This window comes from Macrotis lagotis, chromosome 3 (genome assembly GCF_037893015.1).
Source record: "Macrotis lagotis isolate mMagLag1 chromosome 3, bilby.v1.9.chrom.fasta, whole genome shotgun sequence".
NCBI lineage: Eukaryota > Metazoa > Chordata > Mammalia > Peramelemorphia > Peramelidae > Macrotis > Macrotis lagotis.
In genome coordinates, this window is record NC_133660.1 from 56,646,361 (window position 1) to 56,667,871 (window position 21,511).

Genomic DNA, 21,511 nt, shown 5'->3' on the forward strand with positions numbered 1-21,511 from the left:
AAAAGATGAAGAGCATCAAAATATTTCCAAGGTTTCCTAAGGCAACATTTAATTACTCAACTTCTACTGCTTTTTAGCAGCATTTGAATAATGTTTCTGTTACATTTTCTCTTCTTGTTTCCTTTTTTTAGGGTACAGATGGTCCCGTTGGACCCCATGGACCTGCAGGTCCTAAAGGTGAAAGAGTAAGTTTCTCTTATGTTCCTGAAATTATTCAAATGGACCTATGAAATGAAGAAAGTTCTTTGGTCAAGGTTTCAAAACAAAGGACAAAGGGGGGGCTTCCATTTTTTTTCTCCCCAGGAGAATGGATGTAGCTATTCAATATCAGTAAAAGATAAATAGGGTCCTAAGTTCTCTTCTGTGAAAAAAGGGGGAGGTGAGAACCTCATCCTAGAAGGTGACTAAAAAGAGCACTTAACACAGAAATTTAGGAAAATACACAGCTGTGCAACCATAAGGAAGATGTTTTCATGTGGCATTAGGCCAGAGAGCTTTAGTCAGTGGGGGCTGAAATCTCCAGGATTTGAAAGGCAAACTTTCATAAAAGCTACTGTTTTCATTCAGAGGAGAAAACCATGGTTTTCTACCTCCCTACCCCTTAGTGAAGAAGATCAAAGAACACAAATCATCATGACCACCCCCACCACCAACAGAAATGAATCTTTTTCCATTTTATCTCTCAAAAAAACCTTTGCCTTCTCTGGTCATAAGGAAACAATTTCAGAGTTTTAAGAAGGCAAAACTTTTCCCTAACCTCTAGTTTGAAGAGACTCTCTTGTGAACCAATAGTAAAATTTACCACAACAGCAATAGAAGTTTAGTAATTAAATGTTGCCTCTCTCCCTCTTCCTTTTGTACATTAAAGACCTCTTTGATTGTCCAGTGAATAAAAATAAAAGATAAATTATAATAGTATTTACATAGAGCTTTAACTTTTGCAAAGAACTTTATATACACACACACACACACATACACACACACACACACACACACACACACACACACACACACACATGCTAAATCTATATAAGGTAATTTGGGGAGGATGTATTAGGAGTTGGGGAATCAAGAAAAGGCTCAGATTGGGCCTCCCCACCTCCAGCCCTCTTTAACTGAGGCTCCTTGAGAGCAAAGATTATCTTTTGCCTTTCTTTGTCTCTTAATACAACAAATAGTGTATTTAATAAATACTAGTGGACTGATTGGCCAGCTGGCAGGTCCAAGATGGCTTGAGGTAGATAGATGACACAATGAGGTAGATAGAATAAAGGCCAAGAGTCAGAAACTAGAGTTCCAATCTAGTCTCTGGGGCAGGTCACTTAACTTATTTTTTGTCTCAATTTCCTCATCTGTAAAATGGGCATAATGCCATCATCTACTTTGCAGAATCATTATGAGGATCAAATCCCTTAATATTTAACAGGGAGCTGGTTACCTAGTAGGTGTTCAATATTTACTTATTCCCTCCATTCCTTCTCCAGAGTGGTGCATTATTGAGGTCTTGAGATCTTTGCAAAAAATGTATCTTTTTCCTATGAGGTGCAGTTAAAATCTTATCTACAATATGATCTGTGAATTCTACAGGTAAAAGAGACAGTATTTATCTAAATTTAAAATAAACATTTTAATATTTAAACAGAGCTAACTTCAAGGTTTCCCACAGAATTGGGCTCACTTCAGTGTGTTGTGAAGAAAGGCAGCAACTATTTCTAGAAATAGATCAGTAAATCTCCTAAGTTCTTTTGGTGACATGTCCTGAGGCTAGAGTAGGGGAGCTGGATTTAACCATTTGGCAAATCAGCTGTTACTTCCGATGGCTCCTGATGTGTCACAAGGGTATCGGGTCTCCTTGCTGGAGCAGAAAGAATCAAGAGATCAGCTAGAGGAGCCAAGAGGGCCATTGATGACATAGTTGGAGCCAAATGGAGCATCATCAGTGTAAAAGCTACATTGGAGTGTTCATTCAGAATTTTTGAGCATTGGGCAAAAAACCCAATATCAGGGCTCTGGAAGTTCCCCTCATCAGGACACTGGGGCATTGTGGTCATTCATCTGGTATGGTGTTTCTTCAGCTCAGTTGCCTTTTTCTTAAACATATATATATATATACACATATATATATATATACACATACATACATACATACATATACATATGTATATGTATATATGGTTGTAGAGAATGATATTCAAGCACATTAGAAAACCCCAGAAAAATTAAGCCAGTTTAAATGAAATTGGGCTTTTAGGCAGGCAGATTTTCATGAATATTAGTTTTCTGGCTTATTCTCTGTCACAAGGTGCTTGATTCTTATGGTATTGAAAATACTGGACAGTTGTGATGAAAATCCTGAAGTTGGTGGTTTAAAAAAGAAAAACTTCCTTATCTTATAAAGATACCTAGGCAATTTGAAGGAGCACTGGATCTGGAGTCAGGGAGACCTCCTCTCTGTCTCTGTCTATCTGTTTGTCTGTTTCTCTCTCTCTCTCTCTCTCTCTCTCTCTCTCTCTCTCTCTCACACACACACACACACACACACACACACACACAAAATCTTGCTCTCTCTCAGATTGTCTTTATCTAAGACTGAAAGTCAATCATTCTGCTTCAATATCTGAGAAATAAATAAAGGATACAATAATGTCTAGAGGACTTCCATGTGGGAACTTCCTCTTAATAGATAAATCCTAGGGAGTTAATTGATGTTAAGTGACTTTTCCTGGGTTGTACATCTAAGATTTGAACCCAGGATATTCTGACAAGGTTCAAAGAACAACATTCTAACTACTAAGTACATATTTTTAATACGTTAGCATCAATACATACAAATGAGTATCTTCTTTTGATGGAGCCATGTAATAAACTGATACTACCATTGTTACACAGTTACAGATTCCTCTTTTAGAACTAGATTCTGAATCTTCTGACTAAATAATCAAGAGACCCAATCAACCAAAAATCTTTTATAAAAAGTCTACTATAAACATGGCACTGTGCTGAGCATTTTAACAATCATTATCTCACCTGATCCTTATAACAACCCTAGAGGTTATTATAATTGAATGTAAAATGCTATTCTTATTCCCATTTTGCAGACAAAGAGAGATTTACACTGCTCTGGGTCACACAGCTAGTAAGAGACTGAGACTCTAGGTCCAATATTCTATCCATTGTACCACCTGCACTGTGCATAATTACTGGGATTACAAAGACATTACAAACAATACACACCTTCCAAGACCTTATATTCTAATATATACCTTTAGAAAACTAAAAAAAAAAGGTTAAATTTTTGCCCCTGGTCAAATACTAGTTAATGACAATCATATCTCATTTTGGCCAGAAATGGTCTATATTACTCAGTGTGACCTCTCATTTTAGTTACTAGATTTTGGGACTGCTTCTCAAAAAATCAAATCCATCCTCTTAATATGAAAATGTGCCCTTTTTGAAATTATTCAAAGAAAAGCACCTCAAGGATATGAAGATAGTTCCAAAGGAGTGGGTCCATAAATGTGAGAAACAGTGGTGGCACCTTTGGACCAAGGGTAGATCCTCTCATGGGAGAAAGCTTGAAGGCCATACTCATGTAGATGTATGAACTCTGGCATATTTAATTTCAAGTCTATCACCTTAGATATATTGCTATACTTTAGCCATGAAGAACTTCATCCAGTCAGAAAGACTGAAATGGAGATCAAGGTGAAGAAAAAAGGGACTCTACAGGAAAAATGACTGCCTAATCACGAGCATGTCTTAGACTCAAAGATTTCAAAGCAACTTTAAAAGGCCAGAATGAGAGGGAAATGCAATCTATATTTCATTCCAGAGACATTATCTGGTAACTCTTAATATTCTGCTATGAATTGATTTCCACACAGTAGCTTGTCAGAATTGAGGCTGTACCTCCCCAAAAGCTACCTGATTAGATGTTGGTTTCACAGCCAAAGTCTTCATACCATGCCTAATCATAACTGACAAAGTTTAATTTAGCAAAACAGAATCAGAAGGAAGTGGTATTTGAAACAGAGCTACCCTCTGTTTCCCTAATCATAGCCTTGTCATTCTGCTCAACTAATCTTTAAATTCTTTCCTATACATTAGTCTTCTCATAGGTTGCCTGAAGGTGATTGCCTTATTTTCAAAAGCAAAATGGAGAAATAGATCTACAAAGATTTTGACTTCTGACCATACCTTAACTATAGGAAGCATGCTATAAGAGGATGGAGATCTGACTTCTGAGTCCAGAAGACTATAGGGTTTAAGATCTACAACCCCAGTCAATTTTCTACTACTGTCAACTCCTCAGTAAATGCTGATCTGAACTAGTGAAGGGAGTTTTCTCACTGGAAATTCCCTAGACCAATGAAATCACAAATTTTCTTTCCGCCCTTCACACCCACCCACCCACAAAAAAAGAAATCCATACCATAGAATCAGTACAAGTCTTGCTTTAGGTTCTAGGTAACTCAGTGGTTAGAGTGTTATGAAATCAAATACAGCTTCAGACACTCAATAGTTGCATGATCTTGGGAAAGTCACATGACCTTTGCCTGCCTCAGTTTCCTCATCTGCTAAATGGAGATCCTAATAGCACCTTCTTGTGAAGATCAAATGAGATATTTATTAAGTACATTGCAACCCTTAAAGGGCTATATAACTATACCTATTATTATTAGTAAATATAATGAGCAATTGCTAGTAGAAAAAATTACTAGTAAAAAACTAGTAATGTGCTAATCATCAATTAATAATCATAATCAGTAATTATTAGTAGTATTAGCTATGAGTTGGTAATAGCTGTTGGACTTAACCAAGATTCTAAATTACAAATAAGATTCCTAGCATGTGCTCATAGAAGGTATCCTCTGCATTAATGGGATCACAGGTCAAGATCTTTCCAAAACAAGAGAAAACCTTGAACAACAACTAACTAGGGAGATTAATAGTTCTTCAATGTTCTTCAAAGGAGAAGCAGCAAATTGACACCACCACAGTTAAGTCTTATAGAAGATATCAGAACATCTCATCCTTGTATTTATAATAAAGTAACAAATGGGAATTTGGGGAGGTGGGGCAGGAGTCCATACTATAACAAATGAAATTCAATAATAATATTTTAAACAAAAAAAACTCTTTGACAAACCTAATTGGAGTTGTCTACTATAGGACCTTCACCTGTGAATTTAGTAAATCATGTTCATGCTAAAACTGACTGACTGAAATCATTTCTCTGGAATTTTGATAGAAGGATATGAGTAAATTTTAAATAGAAAATTAAGGATAGGCTATTACAAAAAGAAAATGTGCATATATGTGTTTGAATGTTTTTGCTGTTTTATATTTTTATTTTAGGGTGAAAAGGGAGCTGTCGGAGAGCCTGGACCCAGGGGGCCTTATGGTTTGCCTGTGAGTTGACTGTAACTTTCTTAAATTCATACATTAATAAAATGTCACTTATTTTCCCAATCATTTCCTTGAGCAGCAGAATAATCATTCAAGGAAAGCATAAAATAGTCATCTGAGATATAACCATAATTATGCCTGTTTCTTTCAATAATACCATTATTCTTTCTTACATACATGCATACACATACACATAGACGCACACACACACACACACAAAGAGAATGCAAAACATGATAGATTATCATCACTGGAACAAACCAGGGTAATATCTAATCACTAGATTCAAATTCAAGTTGTTTCTAATTCTTCACTTGTAGCATTTGATTTGACTAGGTGTCCATCATTAAAAGTTTGGTGAATACAAATTTGATACAGAAATTCTACCAAGAAATTAAAATCTAACAGTCTTACTACTTAGTTTATCATCTTAGCTGTAAAAGAGATTGGTATTGAATAACATTAAACATGTTATTCAATATATTATACATAAAGTACTGTTAAAAATTAGCTTATCCAAAATTGTTGAGTCTCCATTTCTGACATGTACCAGAGTACTAGACATCAGCATTCCGAGTTCTCACAGCTCCTATAGGTTTTAATCTACAGGCCCTGAGGAATTTACTGGCTCACAGATCTAGGTCTTCAATGTTTCACTCAAAATGTGCAGAAAAATTATCGTTAGAATAGTAATTGGTCCTGGGAAAGTTAATCTATCTTTTCATTTCTTTTCTGAAAATTCTCAGGCACAGGGAAATAAAATTATGATGCAAACAACAAAATTCATATAATTTATAACTGATTCAAAAGCATTTTGTTCAAATTATTGACATAATATAAACATAAAATATTGCCCAAAAGATCATTTTTCTAGTTGCTTTATATAGTTGATTATATAGTTGATATCCCTTCTTTTTCTTTTTTTAATCAAAAATCAAACAAAAAAACTTAAACAATGACCATAAAACATTCTGAATTTGAAATGAATCACCAAGTGATTGGTAGAATCATAGTAGATTTCATGTTAAAATTGAAGGGAACACTGAACTTAACAGGGGAAGTACATTGTTTTAATAAGATATACCTTAAACTATAAGAAAGGATGGATTAATCATCATTGGGCAGTCAGGTGGTGATTTCTTTGACTAGCATTTATCTACAAAATATGCTTAAAAGGAGCATTTTAAAAAACTTTCCTCGTGTCCTTTTCATTTACAGAGAGACCAGAAGTGTATATCTTGAAAAAAATTGCTGTAACATTTAGCAATGAAACATGCATCACTTCCTTCACTATGAAAGAGTGAGAATCTTACTAATTTGGAGGCAGCTAGAGAGTACAATAAACAGAGGAATACAAATTCTGCCTCCCAAAATTTGAGCTATGTGACTCAGATCTGCTTCCATTTTCTATAAGAAAGGGGCTAAGAAAAGCACCTACCTCCTAGGATTATTGTGAAGATTAAATGCAAACTTTACAAAATTTTAAAAATTATATATGCTATCTGTTATTATTATTATTCCATGTTAAAGATATACAGAAGCATTAGAAAAGCCCATATGCTCAGAATTTACACGGCTTTAAAATGACTGATGTTTTTCCCTGTAAAATCAAAAGGTCACAGTTGATTTGATCTCTGAACATCATAAAAATGCAGTCAACTCATGGAGCTCGAATAAGAAAGTCTGTAACATTTGTAGAAAGTATGAACCATCATCTTTCACTTGACTAGTAGAAGAAACATGTGTGACTCAACTAAAAAGTCCAACTTCTGTACTTCCAATGTAATTATTTTGATTACTTGTGTTTTCACATGCTAGCACAACCATCCTGAATAGGATGTGTCCTGAATAGGGAAACAATAGCCTAAGCTTAAGGAACAATAATGTAGCTCATATGGTTCTTTGGCAGGGGAAGGATGGAGAACCTGGTCTTGATGTAAGTAAAACTTACAGTAAGCATATTCTTGTAGTAACAGATACTAGTGTGGTTTGTGACTATAACAGCATGGATATTGCTTATTTATTTACCATTCACTGAGCATACTAGAAATTTAGAGAGTAGTGTGAAATGTATTATGTGTTTGTATGTGATGGATATAGGATAAGGATACAGTTAGAGGGGAGAAAGTTAACATAAGGATAGTAAACAGTAACATTTTAAAATTACTTTCCCAAATAGAAATGGTATCATAGAAAATCTGAATTTTAAAGACTTGAATTTAGCTCTCAGACCTACCACTTAATAATGCCAGTGAAATCTGGTCTAATTACTTAACCTATATGAGTCCCTAGTTTCTTAATGTGAAAATGAGGGGGTTGGATTAGAAGACCCCTAAAGTTCCCCCCAACTTTTCATCTATGATCCAGTGATTTAAAACAAGTGTTCAGTACACAGTAGCTGCCTAATAAGAACTGATCAAGTTGAATTATATTGGAATGAGAGAAAGCTTACTTATGATTTTCCTGGTGGAGTCATAGCAAGTATTATAAAAGAATGCACAAAATACAGGCACTTCACATGTGGTAATTCCAAGTTGTTGATATAGTTTCTGTCACAATTATTAATGTCATTATTAATTGTAATTAACATTATTAACAATAATAGCTGACACATATGTTGTTTTAAGGTTTACAAAACTTTATATACATTATCTCAAGAATTCTTCAGTTTCTTCTTCATTCAAGTTTAACCTAAGTTGTATACTACCCCTAGTTTATGTCTCATAAACTGTTATCCATGAATGTATCCAGAGCATTATATAACCTGTAAGCATTTATTAAACACTTACTATATGTTCTAGAAACTGGGAATACAAAAACAAAAATGAAAGAGTCTGGCCCTCAAAGAGCCTACATTTAATTAAATACATTATTGGAGACAGATTATGAAGGACAAGTCAAGAAGTTGTTAGAATTGATTGAAAAGCATCATGCAAGAAGCTAAAGGGAATTTTGAGAAATTAAGGAAATTGATAAGATTTGTATAAATAGTTTATCCAATTGCTCTTTTGTAAAATAAACTGTAAACCTTAAACCCCATAGTCGTGTTAGCTATTATTACTGTCATTGTTGTTATTGCTGATTTGATCTTTGAAGTTATTTGGGTTACCCTTGACTTTTTCTATGTCTGTTGAACAAACAATAAATCTGAATATTTTTCCCAACTTGGTTTTGGTTGTCATTCTTTTTTTCTTTCAGGGTTTTCCTGGACCTCGGGGAGAGAAGGGTGACTTAGGAGAAAAAGGAGAAAAGGTGACCTTGAAGTTGCTGGCATTTGCTTCATTTTGTTTTATCCTATTCTATCAATTCCTTCTTGTTTTCCTAGCCCTATCTCATTTGCTAAATCTTTTTCTCATCCTGGGTGCCAAAAATAAGTAGACACCAAAACCTATAGGGTCAAAGCTCAGAGGGAGACCCCAGAAGCCTGTGCAACCAAATGTTTTTAATACTGTCTCTGATGAAGGATGAATTTTTAACCTCTATTGTCCTCATCAGATTATATTTTCCCCAGGCTTTGCTGTGAGACTTAATGAAGGCTAATGATACTGACTGGGTCATTGAACAGAGTTAAATTTTACCTTCCATTGATGGTTTCTGGCATGGACTTCATCTTCAGGACATTAAACCCCTGTGCATGAAAAAGAAGAAGCCTACTAGAGTTCTTAATTGTTTTACCCTACATTACAAAATTAGTTTGTTAGATTAGAAACTAGGCTCTCCCATTTTCTGAAGTTTAAATGAAAAAGTAGTTTTTAAGTGAGAAACCTTAACTGTTTCATAGTTGATCTGATCAGGTATATGACTGATAATCACAATCAGGCTTTAGAAATTCAAAGAGTAGAGAGAAGCTTTCATGACTGTAATGTATAGCACAAATGTAGAATCAGACCAGTAAACTGTAAAAATCTTCCATATTTATACTGCAAAGAAGATGTAGGACTGTTTGTTATCTATTTTTTCTTTTTCTGGCAGTACTGTTTCAGTTACAGTATCAAATCACTGTGGTTTAAACTGTAGTTGTGGGTGTAGCAGTCCACTGTATCTTACTCAATGGGTCAAAGTCACTAAGTGCCACCTGTTCACATGGCACATTGGCCTTGGTGACAGTTTGTGTGTGTGTGTGTGTGTGTGTGTGTGTGTGTGTGTGTGTGTATGAACATCACTGGATTTCAGAAAGTAATAAATTAAAACCAAAAAAGACAAAAAAATAAATGTCAGAGAATTTTAATGGATTCTTTCTCCCTCTTCCATCTATCCTATCATTGTATTAGGTATGTACTAGAATCAAAAAGTTAACTTGGCTATAAATGTAGATGTCTAGTTTAATTTTCAACTGTTCACCATAGTGAAAGAATAGCTAATAAAATATAATGTTCAATCTTCTAACTTAAAATAAACATAAAAATAGTTGGTATTTATATAACTCTTTAAGGATTACAGAGCATTTTACATATTTCTCACTCTTGGAGCCTCATAACAATTATTTTTTAAAAATAAAAATTTATTTTTTAAAACTGTAAATGCTGTTCAAAAGGTCATGAGATAAAGTGGCCTTGGAGTCAAAAAGGCTCTGGTTCAAGACCTGAGTCTAATATGTACTAAGTTAACTAATGTCAAGTCAGTGAACTTTCCAATGCCTCCAGCAACTGTGTAAGATAAGTTACCTTCACATTACACATTGCTATTAAATAACTTTGAGTTCTTGTTTTCAAATTACTCCATAGGACTGAACCAAGGTAACAAGGGTAATTGCAACAGGATCTTAATTAATCTCAGCAAGAAGAGAACATTTTAATATGTATTATAAAAATGACTCCTAATCTCCTATAACATGTATTTAATTGTTTTACAACTTTTTATTTTTTCACCTTTACAGTACAACTGCCTATTTGTACTAATGGAGAGATTTTCCACACTAGGAAGTTCTCCAAATTAATGAAATTATAATCTTTATGTATAGATTTATTGGAGGGGGGGAGAGAGGGAATCAGGCCAAAAGCCAGAAAGATTCCTCTTCTTGAGTTGAAATCTGATCTCAAACACTTACAGTCAGTTTACCTTCTTTGCCTCAGTTTCCTAATCTTTAAAATCAGCTAGAGAAGGAAATGTTAAACTACTCCAGTATTTTTTGCAAAGAAAACCCCTAATGGGGTCATGAAGAGTTGGACACAACTGAACAATAACAGGACAGTCTTTGAATATTTTAGAATTTCTAGGACTAGAATAGCAATTTTTACCAATGGGAGAATTGCAGGCTAAACCTGAATACCTTTTTTGTGTGCATCAACCCCTTGGCATAGCAAATGGAACCTAGCAATGGCAAGCATGTACTCTACCTGCAGACACAAATATTTTGAGCTCCACAAGAAGACATTCCATCACAATAATTGTGCAGGTTAAGAGTGACAATGATGCCTCTTTTCCCTGAACCTGAATCATTCCAGGGGCTTATTGTCTGATTTGATTCACAAACTCTTTCCCTACTGGCACTCACTGAACAACCTTGAGCTCTAGGTCTGTGTTCAATCTCCTTGAATTATCAATATAACATAAATTGAAATCTACAAAATTCACCCCCATGACATCAGGTCAGAGTCATATATGACACAGGGAAAACTAATCATGACTCGGGAGGTGAACTGTGGAACCCAAAATCAGTTCTTTTGCCAGGATAGGGATAGGGACTGAAACAGCAATTTCAGGGTTATAGAGATCTCTCTGCCAGAGCAGGTTGGCACCAGTGCAGGTCTGCAACCTATAGTCTTGTAACACACACATACACACACACACACACACACACACACACACACACACACATCCTTAGAATCAGGAAAAATCTTCATGAGGTCAAATCCGGACTCAGACGCTTACCAGTTATATGACCCTGGGCAAGTCACTTTACCTTCTTTGCCTCAGTTTCCTTATCTATAAAAGGAGCTGAAGAAGAAATGACAAACTACTGCAGTATCTTTGCCACAAAAATTCCAAATGGGATCATAAATATTCATGACTGAAAAATGACTGAACAAATAATCTTAGATAGTTACTTAAAGTGCTGAGAGGTCAGGGTCATACAGATAGTGTTTCAGAGATAGAATTTGAACCCAGGTTTTCCTGACTCTCCATTTACTTTTCTCTACTGAAAAGGAAAAAAGAAAAGAAAAAACTTATCTGCTAAAGGACAAGCATTGTCTTAAAACATTATGCACATTAAACTTACTTGATCTGCTTTCCTAATGACCTAGCCTGTGACTCCTGTCTTTGTTCACAGCCAACTGACTCTTACAGAATTTCTCATCTCTCCCCATCATTAAAGTGAGATACATATTTGAAGCCTTTTGAGGAATACTTTTTGGCACCCAGGAAGCAGATGAGGAACTTTCCATTCATCCTATGGCAGAATTAATACAAACATTTGGATGTTTCTCTTATAATACTTTGTGGTCCCTGTGTGTATGCTCTTTCTTTGATGAGTGATTATTTGCTTCAACATTTAAGCTTAATTTCATTATATAGTCTGAATGCAAAATGAATGCACTAATCTAAATGTGGAATTCATTACATTTTCTATTCTCCTTTAAATACTGATTTGCCTTATAAACTATTTTTAAAGTGTTTAAAACTGCATATAAAATATCCATGTGTTTTTGCCTTGGTGAAAATTGTTTATTGTCTGTATTCCCCTATCCAGAGGTGCATTCTTTCCTTTTCCTCTTTTTGCTGCCTTTCCTGAAAATTCCTCCATACAAACAATCCTTCTTGCAATTAAATTTCCTACCACCTCTACCTTGACAGCTGATACTAATTTCCTATGGCTACTATCCCACCTCACAGTCATCCTGACTCCTTCATTTTATTAGTATTAGTATCACTGAGTCCACTTTGCTTTTCCTATTTTAAACAGAACTGTTGCTTTTGCTAAATTGAGAGTAAGCCAGAAACTCATTTACCACTGTGATCATCTGGCAAGAGATCAATGGGGAAATAAACTAAAGAAAAAAATCCCTGAGACTTAGAAATATTCCTGAATTTTTAACAGTTCTTCAGGAAAATAAATAAATAAACAAAAAGAAAGCATTTTCAGTGACTTGTTTCAGTGACCCATTCATAAAAGCTATACCAACTTTTGGAAAAAGGATTCCATTGTTAATGGACTCTGTGACTAAATATCCATATGTTTTAAGATATTGAACAATTTTTAGATGGCCTTATAAAATGGTACCAACAGTTGGGAAACAAAGCCAAAACATCTGGCATCGTTTCTAAAAGTTAGAGGCTGTGAGCATTCTTTCTAGTATCCCTAGATTAGCACTACCTCATTCTGGAGCTGCAAGGTTAAAAATGTCCTTGGCCACAAGTGAAACAAGTTCAACAAAGGAGGCAGCTTCCCTGGGAACTTCATTTTCCACAATTAGTCAGCCCTTCTGGGACCCAGTCTGCAGTCTTACACCTCACAAGATTGACTGCCTCTTCATTATTGTTTATGTTAGCCCAGCTAGGCTATGTGTCACTGAAACATCTCATCCTTGAGGATGCTATGGATGGAGAAAACATCAGCCATTGTCCTTCTGGTTTGTCTGCAGTTCTCCCCTTCAAGATTTCTGGAATATCTCAAATCCCATCCTACACCCCGATGCCCAGGACTCATCTGGGCAGGTGGTGTTGGTCTGCTCTTACATTGGATTTTCCACACATCCCAACCAGAACAGAGTGGTAAATGTCTGTTCAGGCTTCTGTTGGCTAAAACTGTCCTTTGAACCAATATTTTTTTACCACCCTCACCCCGCCCAAAATGAAATCTCTGTTTTTATCCAAACTATTGTATCCACAGGGGGAAAAGGGAAAGAAAGGCAAAAAGGGGCCCAAAGGGGAGAAAGGAGAACAGGGTGCCCCTGGATTAGATGCACCTTGCCCGTTGGTATGTCTCATTCATAGAAATCTGTCCTGATGTCTAGCATAAAATAAGACATAGAATGGGAGAGGAGCAAACTGGAAGTATCTTGCTATAGTCACCTATTAGAGATGTGAAATAGCCCTAGGAACCTGCTTTTATCATAAGATATTCTCTTCTCAAGTCTAGTTCCTTTATTATATTAATCCTAAAGAACTGGTTTTAAAATGGACACCCCCCCCCAAACATACAGGTAAGTTTGAAAGAGAAAAACAGCAGATTTAAACTGGCATTTCACTCTGATGCTTAAATAAAGGGAAGTCATTTAAACTCACCCCTCCAGGGGGCTGTGCCCAGAATTCATTCCCATCCACCAACCATGGAAAGCTACTCCAGAATTGCTCCTCTCCTGGTCTTTTGATGACAAACTCTTGTTTTCTTCAACAGCGACAGTGTTAAAAACATTTCTTTTGTCAGTAATATTACAAGTTAATCTTCACCAAACAGGGTTTCCGTGGAGTTAAGGGGGAAAAAGGGGAGCCGGGTCAGCCTGGCCTGGATGGGCTGGATGCCCCTTGCCAATTGGTACAGTATTTCTCTTTCCTACCAACCCTGCATGTGGTTCCTTTGTGTGATCACACATCAGTCTCTGGCAATGTAAAGCAAGTCTTTCTGAAGCAAGCTTTACATGTTCCACATATTTACATGCATGTGCATGGATCTTTTGGTTCCTCCAGAGACAAATGCAAGATGGAGAGAGCCAGTGTGGGTTTCGAAGGTTTTTTGTCTTTGTTTTTACTCTATCAGTGAATGTGAATTAACTCCCTGGTCTTTTGCTTATACTTAACTTGACCATATATCTGTGTCCTTTGAAACATTACTTTTTAATAATTTATATAATTTAATTTTTAAAAGAAGAAAAATAAATCTTTGTCTTGATCAGTAAATTTCTGTCTTCCAGGGAACAAGAGCAAACTGCTAAAGTTGAGCTTTAGAAGTCTACTTTCAATTTACTTTTTAAAGTGAAATGAAAGGCTATTGGTTCTCAAGGAAGAGATAAACCACTTGAAGACCATCTCTACCCAAGAACTTCATGATTTGTCTTGCTTTCTCCCCTTAGATAAATCCATGTCTCTAGTTTACCAGTGACTTCATCAATTTTCAGTCTTCTACATCTCACTTCAAATTTTTGGGTTTCACTGAACTCCTGCCTCCCTATTTAAAAGAATCTTCTTTATATAGATAGGTACTTAGGGTCAGGAAGGATCTAAGTCTAAATCTTGCCTCAGTCAATTATTAGTGGTAGGATCCCAATTAAGTCACTAAACTTTTCTCTATCTTTGGTGGCTCATATATAAAATGAGGAGGTTGAACTAAGTCTATCTAAGATCTAAGTCTATAATTCCAATTTCCCAATAATAGCAAACAATCTCATATGATTTAAGAAAAAAGGCAAAAGATTTTTAATTTAAAAAAATCAGCCTGCAGTTTGCAAAGAAAGCTTCTTCTGGTATAATCTTAGTTTTAAAGATCTAGAAAATGTTTGCTCACACTATCTCTTTCCCGACTAAACTTCTCAGTCTAGTCTTTAATATTAAATTAGTTCTAGGACCAATGACATAGAATTTGCTAAACATCTTCTTGTCGATATGGCTCATGAAAATGGCAGGCCCAGGCAGAGACTTTTCATGCACAACCACCTAAGCTCAATCTTACAGGAATATAGCACCTTAAACCTCCCAAGACCTGGGAAAACTCCATATAATAAATCTATATGGACATAGATTATAGAGAGATATAGAGAGATATAGAGAGATAGAGATAGAGACAGATGATAGAGATAGAGATAGAGATAGAGATAGAGATAGAGATAGAGATAGAGATAGATAATCCCAGCACTCTCCATTTTGACCCCAAATTTCTACTTTTCCCTCATTGGTGCATCACACACACACACACACACACACACACACACACACACACACACACACCCTGTCCATGTCAGGAATTTCTGATTTCCAGGCTTCTCATAGTTTATCTAAACAAAGATGTTCATTTTCCTATACTGCTGGTCCATTGAAGGAAGATCTAGTGTAAGCAGATTCTCTTGGTCAAAGCAGCTCAAAATGGGAAAAAATCTCCCCTTCCACCCTTCCAAGACCCCTCCCCCACTTGAGACTTTGTATGTAACTGTATTCCTCCTAATATTTTTCTCTCCCTAGTTCTAAGAACTAGGTAGGTCCATTCTTGCTTCCTAGGCTTGGCTGAGCTAATCCTATTGATGGACCTGAAGACCAATAGAAGCTGGTGCTCTTTTATTCATAACCCATATCACTCAAGGGTGATAAATCTGGGGCATCCTCTGGACACAGCCCTTCTTGGGGCAGAGATGACAGACTACTGTTGTTAGCATTATTACATATTCAAAGTAATAATGAAATAGCAATATAGTCTCTCTTCCCCCCAAAATTGGCAAGGTCATTTCATCATCCTTCTAAAGATGATAATGGTCTGCAACCCCAATACCTTGCTCTCTTTTTTACCTAACATTTCCAATTTAATGGTCACTCCTTTTAGAACTTACCTGACAAAGTCATAGCACTTCCTTACTCTCTGTTAACATAAACACAAGTTCCTCTTTATACTAAAATTCTTCTGTTGATCCTTTTCCTGGTACCAATCTGGCAATATGAAGGAAAATTTTTTTCAAAATATCTAAAGAAATTTTTAAAGAATTTTGGTTTTTGTGTTATTTCTTGTTATTTCTGCTTTTAAAAGAAGAGTATTTCCTGAAGTCTTTTATTTTATAATTAGGTTGGAGACTATATCTGGTCTACATGTTATTTTATGACTTGTTAGCTAAGCACATTTCTGTAACATGAACATTCTTAAGATTAGATTTTTCAGAATAGAATAGATTGTCAGTTTAGAGAATTGCAGTAAAAAGTATCTAGCCTTACTTTTGTTTGCCTTGGATCCATGATTATCTTTCATGGGGAAAACACAAGCATGCTTTCATAATATACCAATTGTTATGGTATTGGTAATATCATTTCTATCTGAAGTAGAATAGGATTTCTAATAGAAGAAAAATTTCCTTCACATTAAAAGTTTGATGATTTCTCAGTCCAATTTAACACATAAGAAAACTAGTTGATATATATAATTTATTAATTTCTAATAGAAGAAATGCTGTCCAATATAGCTAATGTGTATAAACAGTGGTGTGTGCTAAGAAATGTTTATCACTGGCTTTCTGAGGAAGAATGCCTTTACTTTTATGATAGATCTGCATTATTTAAATTTTCTTCATCACTTTCTCATTTAAAATTAATAAAACAATCAATTAAAATCTGCTTTTTAGCACTTGCCAATTTCTAATACTTAAATGCTTAACACTCTCCCAAGCCAAATTCAAACTCGTTCCAGCATACCTCTGTATAGATAAGTAATGGTTGCAAACCATTACTGTGACTGACAATATGAAAAAAGAAAAATTAAAACGAAAAGAAGTATGATCTTAAGAGTGCAATGTAAGCTTCAGATAAAAATGATAAGGCATTGATCATTTATCACATAAAAACTATTCTGATCAGATAGGGTTTAGTATAGATAAACTGGAATCTTATTAAAGATAATGAAAAAATAAGTACATTCAAATTTTGGCTGCTCTTGATATTTAAAGATGTGGCTTTGAGAAACCATATTATAATTTGTCAATTTCTTAGTATGCTTTTCAAAATTGTTATGTTTTTAGTTCATTTTGTCTGTTAATTCCTTTTCTAGATGAAATTTGAATTTCCTTTTCCTGAATTGAAATGTTATATGCTACTTTAAGAAACCCTAGTAATAAAATAAAGGCAAAATTATAAAATCAAACTTTAGGGTTAGAGAATCCATTTTTAAGCCTTTGAACATAAGTTGTCTCTCCTTTTGGGATATTAAGTAATTTTTTTTGTTCTCCTTGGAACAGGGGCCGGATGGATTACCGATGCCTGGGTGTTGGCAAAAGGTGAGATCAAAGGAGTATTTCTATTAAGATGCACTCTCCCTTTGCTTTGATGTGGACTAAAGCTTTCATGACCTTTTCATACATTTTAAATAAACCTTTGAAAAAGTCAAATCGTGAACAAATATAAAGTTGAATCTCTTCTGGAGAGATTCTTTCCTGGAGATATAAAACAATGATTCCTACCAATTATGTTCATTAGGAACTCCCCTTTCTGAATTTGACTTGGTCATGGAAAAGGGTAGTCCATCTTAATAGTAACTGTTTGGCTCTCCCACAACAATCCTCTGACTAAAATATTCCCAACTCCTGTCCTTTTATATATATTTAACCACAATGAGTAAAACATTGCTTGGATTAATGACTTGGTTTGAAAATGGTAGAATTGTAAAGATGGTAGAATTTACTTTGGCAGCAGATGGCAAAACTGGAACTCCAGAGCCAATCTTTCTAGCACTATTAATTAAACAGACACTGATTTTTGTCTACACATTAAAAGACAAGGTGCTGGTATATAATGGAACAAAAATGGCACTTGATAAATATTTCCATTTGAAAACTGATGGTATAATTTACTTTATCTGCAAGCACTGTTTAATTAAGGGGCATATAGGTGGCAAAGTGAATAGAGTGCTTGGGCATGGAATTAGGCAGACTTAAGTCCAAATGTGGCCATAGACACGTATTAGCTCTGTGACCCTGGGCAAGTCACTTAATACTGCTTGTTTCCATTTCCTCATCTGTAAAATAAACTGGGGGGGGGAGAAAATGGCAAGCCACTCTAGTATCTGCCAAGAAAACCTCCAGTTGTAAAAGTTGGACTTCACACAACAGCAACGACTCTTTAGTTATAATATACATCACCAACTAAAACCACTCTGAGTCATTTTGGAGGAAGGTCTTTGACTAGGCTTCTTATGTTTCTAGAACTTTGGGGTAGGTTGATGGTAAAGTGGTAGAGTGCTGAACCTAGAGTCAGGAAGAACTAACTTCATACTCAGTCTCAAATTCATACTAGCTCTGTCAATCCAAGATCCTGAGCAAGACAATTAGTCCCAGTTTTCTTATCTTTAAAATGATAATAATAGCAACTATCTCCGGGGTTATTCTGAGGATCAAATGAGATGTCTTTTAAATACTTTGCAAGCTCTACAATTCAAAATGCAGCTTTTTGCCCTCAATCACCATCAGGTGGGCAAACTGCTCCAATAAATATACTGTGATTGGCTAGATGAACAAAGAAAATATGCAAAACAGCTTGGACTTTTTAACTTTTAAGTTAATCTTTCATTTCAGATTTAGGTCCTAGCCTAAGTCAAGAGTTTACATACAAACATTAAAAGTTTGATGATTTCTCAGTCCAATTTAACAAATAAGAAAACTAGTTGATAAGTAAAATATCTACTAAATTTCTAATAGATGGAATGCTATCCAATGTAGCTAATGTGTATAAACAGTGGTGTGCTAAGAAATGTTTACCACTGGCTCTCTGAGGAAGAATACCTTTACACTTATGATAGATTTGCATTATTTAAATTTTCTCTATCACTTTCTTGTTTAAAATTAATTAATAAAATAATCCAAAAATCTGCTTTTGTTCTGAGAAAATTTGCCTTTGTTCTGAGACCTTGCACTTTCTTGTCTTTAAAGGTGTATCTCTGAAAACTCAGAGTAGATGTAAGCCTAGGAAAGATTCTTTTTTTCATTTTAAGTGTCTAGCAGTGTTGGCATTTTTTACAAAAAATAATTCTCCTAAATTCTTTGTAGAATTAATGTGGGTAGTATTGTAAAACATAAACCCAGAATAAAAACACTTATTAAGCCATCTAATAAAATGTCAATGATTTCAGTTTCCTCATCTGTAAAATGGGGGATAATAACAGGGTTGTAATGAGGACAAAATGAGATTAACATATGGAAAACAATATAAATATGAGTTTCTGTTTATTATATTTGTTGCTGTTGTTCAGTCGTTTCAATTGTGTTTGATGTTTTTGTGATCTCATCTCCTTCACCAGCTCATTTTACATTTGAGGAAGCTGAGGTAAACTAAATTAAGTGATTTGCCCAGGGTCACAGATGGTAAGTGCCTGAGGCCAGATGTGAACTCAATAAGAGGAATCTTCCTGACTTTAGATCTTTAGATCATTTAGAAAATGATTCATCATTTTCTTGAGAGGTAGTAACAGATAGAGAATGGAGAGCTGATGTTAGAGTAAGGAAACTCCACCTCTAACATTCTACCTGTGTGACCCTTGGCAAATCACTTGACTTTTCATTGCCTTAGGCAGCTGCTCATTTGGTAGGAAAAATTTTCTCAACACAAGTTCCTTAATCAGAAGTCTAAACTAAAAAAGAAAAATCAGAAACAAACAAACAAAAACCCTCCCTACCTGAACCAGCATCACAGGACTATAAATCACTGTGATGGATTAGACAAGTCTCTTTGGTCAGGGCCTCTTCCAACAGTAATTTGCTCATTCATTTGTTCAGTCCATCAAAACACATGTATTGAACTGCACATGGACTACACGAGGCCCCGAGCTCATTCAATGAACTTGATCTTTGTTCAAATTACTTTTGTGTCTAAGTGAAATGATCCCAGGAGATGAGTTATAGTGAATTGGGACTAAAGTAGCTACCCTGGAATGGGCAATCAAATGGCTGTATTTTGTTCCTGAGAGGGGACTAGTGGATAGAGAAAGATCTTTCTTCTGCCAGCCATGATGGGATGGTGATAGCTGAAGATTTTAGGATGCTTTGAGAAGATTTAAAAACTTAGAACAACAGAACCATTTACAAAAGCTTTCCTTATAACATATTTGCAGAGTAAATAGTATGTGTTAATTGTATTAGCCCCATTTAAAAAAAAAATGAGGAACCTGAGATGAGTGAGGAAATCCTCTAAACTAAAAAGGGTCAGAGCCAGAGTATGAACCTGTCAACTAACTCCAAGTTGAGCACCACTACATTTTTTGAGGAATTTTCTTTTTTTCTGAAAATTACATCTCAGTTGTGAATTTATGTGAGCTTGGGGAAAAGGGAAGTTTCTTGGAAACATTTTCTTATAGTGAGTTTAATATGTTTAAAATATTATTGATTTCCATCTAAAGTATGTGAATACAACTTTCTCATATATTTGATGATATTGGAGGTTGGGGATTGACGGGGAGGGATCCAGACCTGTGATTTCTATATGAGGAACTTCCAGTGTGCAATTTTTCTCCCCCAATTTTATTGGCAACTCATTTGTAATTTGATTTCCTTGAGAGTTGCCTGGGGACACTGAGGGGATAAATAAATTAGTTACCCTGGATTACATAGCTAGTACAAGTTGGTTATATAATTTATTAAATAATTAACATTTACTGGATGCTGGAAATACAAATGCAAAATGAGGAAGGAGACAAAGAGATAGAGAGAGAGGGAGAGGGAGAGAGAGAGTTACTGTTCTCCAACAGCTTACATTCTAACAAGGGTTATAGTAGAATGGTGTCAGTCACATATATTGGAGAGTAGTATCAGTCAGATCAATGTGTTCTAGACAGTCTGCCAAGTACTGAGGATCTAAAGGAAGTTAAGAAAAAGTACTCTGCCCTCAGGAAACTCCTGATCTAATGGAAAGACAATATGCAAATAGCTATAACCATACAGGTTTATATATTAGTCTATTGGTGGTACTCATTGATAAATTAGTGGTACTCTCAGAAGAAAGGCACTAATTTTGAAGGGGAACAGAAAAGGTCTCTTGTAGTAAACAGGATTTGAACCAAGAACCAAGAAACTAGGGAAGCCTACAGGTGGAGATGAGGAGAGGGAGGCATGAGGAGCTCTAGGCAGTCAGAAGTTGCCATTGTGAATGAAACCATACAACAAGAAATCATCACATCCTTTTAAACAGATCAAAGGATCATAGATTCCAAACTCAAAGGGATCTTACAGGGGATGCAGTCAAACCATCATATTTTACAGATGAAGAGATTGAGATGTAGATATTGACTGACTTTCTCAACATCAGAGTTTCTAAGTGGCTGAGATAGGGTCAAAGTCAAGTCTTCTTATCTACAAATTCAGTACTTTCCTGTTATATCTTAGTTATACTATCTATGTGATTCCAATTACTCCATAAATCAGAGGTTAAAAGCTGTTTTAATTACAAATAACTCAATAGTAAAAAGGAAATAAAAAGTCATACACATAAG

General features: G+C 35.4%; 1 protein-coding gene across 1 annotated transcript in view; it reads left to right on the plus strand.

Moving 5' to 3' along the window:
- Positions 1–21,511, plus strand: part of COL25A1 (collagen type XXV alpha 1 chain) — a 551,557-nt gene that overhangs the window by 524,082 nt on the left and 5,964 nt on the right. The window contains exons 33-37 of the mRNA XM_074228733.1: positions 132–185; positions 5,359–5,412; positions 8,608–8,661; positions 13,241–13,327; positions 17,274–17,312. Coding sequence (XP_074084834.1) covers positions 132–185; positions 5,359–5,412; positions 8,608–8,661; positions 13,241–13,327; positions 17,274–17,312 — 288 coding nt within the window. The remainder of the gene's footprint in view (positions 1–131; positions 186–5,358; positions 5,413–8,607; positions 8,662–13,240; positions 13,328–17,273; positions 17,313–21,511) is intronic.